Below are 2,161 nucleotides of genomic sequence, written 5' to 3' on the forward strand. Positions count from 1 at the left end.
ATATTGACGAGCGTATCGATCGATTTGAGTTCATGTATTGTTTAATTTGTTTGGAGAACGGGGCAATATTTACTAAAAAATTAACACTAAATGTTCATGAATTAATTATAATAAAAGCCCAATCTCTGTGTGTAACGCATTTGACAACAAGACACAGAAGCGACGAACACAAATCACACACTATGAAGTTGTAGTTAGAAATGTAGCGCAATGAGAAAAATTTTGCGTGACAGAAAGACGTAAATTCAGAATGGTTTTGCACGGAAGTGCACGACATTTAAACCTAGCTTAGGAATTTTACAAATTGGGGTGGTTTTTTACGATTTTTTGGTAAAAAAAAAATCATCTGTCGAATTCCTAAGAACACTGATGATGAAATGTCGTGCACCTTCCAATTACATAGACAAAAATTTAATAGAGATTGAATGCAAAATGTCAGTTTGCTGTTTTCACTCATTCGATGCATAAAAATAAAATAGTTAGTTAGAACGATTTTCGTTCAATTCTATAAGTGTGTAATGTATTTGTAATTTCTACTGAAATGAAACGAATCGTATTGAGTATAACAACGATCCAGAGTGATTTGAATCAAAAAAATACAACCAGTAATCTCATTTCAAGACTATTTTTGGAGGGCTGAAGCTGATGGGCGTAAGATGGGAACAATAGGTCGATATTAAATCCATGTTCTTGTAAAATTTTTATGTGATAATCGTAAGTTACATAACTGTTTATCATAAAAATATCATAAAGACTGTACTCGGAAAAAAATGTGACACTTTGTTTTGGGTGTAACTTTTTATCGCGTGGGTAAAAATTAATGAAATGTTGGGTAATACTAGTTTAGAATGTTATGTATATGTGTGCAAAATTTTATCGCGATCTGTCAAGTAGTTTTCAAGATGCATTCGAAACAAGAAGAGCTACTCCAGCAAATCTTGGGCGCGGTGATCGATAATCCTGGTCAGTCACACAGATTGATCGGCAAAAGGCTTGGAATCCACCATTCCACCGTGTCCCGCGTTGTGAAGATGTTCCAGGAGACGAAGACCATCGAGCGGCGCGCTGGAAGCGGCCGAAACCCGAAAACGGAATACCCAGAGAAGGCGCGGAAGATAAGGCAGTACTTTAAGAATAACCCGAACCTTTCCACCCGAGACGTGGCCAAAAAGGTCGATTCGTCGAAGTGGTTTGTCCAGCAGACCATGAAGCGGGTTGGGCTACATGTTTTTAAGGTAAAGAAGGCGCCAAACCGGACTGACAAGCAAAACACGGTGGCCAAATTGCGTGCGCGGAAGCTGTACCGTGAGTGGCTGGTCAAGCCAGGCTGTCTCGTCATGGACGACGAGACATACATCAAGGCGGACACCAAACAAATCCCCGGCCTCGAGTTTTTTGTCGGTACGTCCCGCATGGAGTTTCCGGAAAAGTTCCGGAAGAGAAAGATGGACAAATTCGCGAAGAAGTACCTGTTGTGGCAGGCGATCTGCGAGTGCGGACGGTATAGCAAGCCGTTCGTTACAACCGGCACCATAAACGGACAGATTTATCGAGAGGAATGCTTGCAGAAGCGCTTGCTGCCCTTCCTCCGCTCTCACCGTGGTCCCACGCAGTTCTGGACAGATCTCGCTTCGTGCCATTACGCCAAGCCTTTAATGGATTGGTACGAAGCGAAGGGCGTTAATGTGGTCCCGAAGGAGGCGAACCCGCCAAATACACCAGAACATCGTCCGATCGAAAAGTTTTGGGCCAAAATGAAGAAGAAGTTGAAGAAAACCGGGAAAACATTCAAAACCGATGAAGCTTTGAAGAAAAACTGGGAGAAATTGTGTAAGGAAGATGGGCAAAGCCTCGCCCAAGATCTCGTGAGCAGTGTTAAGAGAAATGTACGAGCATTCAGATTGGGGGAGGAAATTCAAAAAATAAATTATGCCAAAACATAGCTAATATATAGTTATTTAATCCCTGAAAATTTGAGAAGTATCCGATTTAAAATGAATTTTTGGTGATCACTTTTGTGTGTCTCATTTTTCCGAGTTCAGTCTTTAAAAATATAATAGGTTCTTCTACGTGAAGATATCTTTCTTAAGTAGTTAACTTTATAGAAACAAATGAAAAATTATTCTGGCAAGTACTTTCATGATCATAGATTTTGGTCAGA

General features: G+C 40.5%; 1 protein-coding gene across 1 annotated transcript; it reads left to right on the top strand.

Annotated features, from left to right (window-relative positions):
* The first annotated feature begins 754 nt into the window (after positions 1–754).
* LOC135712390 (uncharacterized) lies at positions 755–1,943 on the top strand. Its single transcript, XM_065235381.1, has 2 exons — positions 755–827; positions 892–1,943. Exons 1-2 carry the CDS (start codon positions 821–823, stop codon positions 1,941–1,943), a joined length of 1,059 nt encoding a protein of 352 aa, XP_065091453.1. The 5' UTR covers positions 755–820.
* Positions 1,944–2,161: the final 218 nt, after the last annotated feature.

This window comes from Ochlerotatus camptorhynchus, unplaced genomic scaffold, assembly GCF_037179485.1.
Source record: "Ochlerotatus camptorhynchus isolate MF236.1 unplaced genomic scaffold, CSIRO-AGI_Acam_v1.1 ptg000476l, whole genome shotgun sequence".
Lineage (NCBI taxonomy): Eukaryota > Metazoa > Arthropoda > Insecta > Diptera > Culicidae > Ochlerotatus > Ochlerotatus camptorhynchus.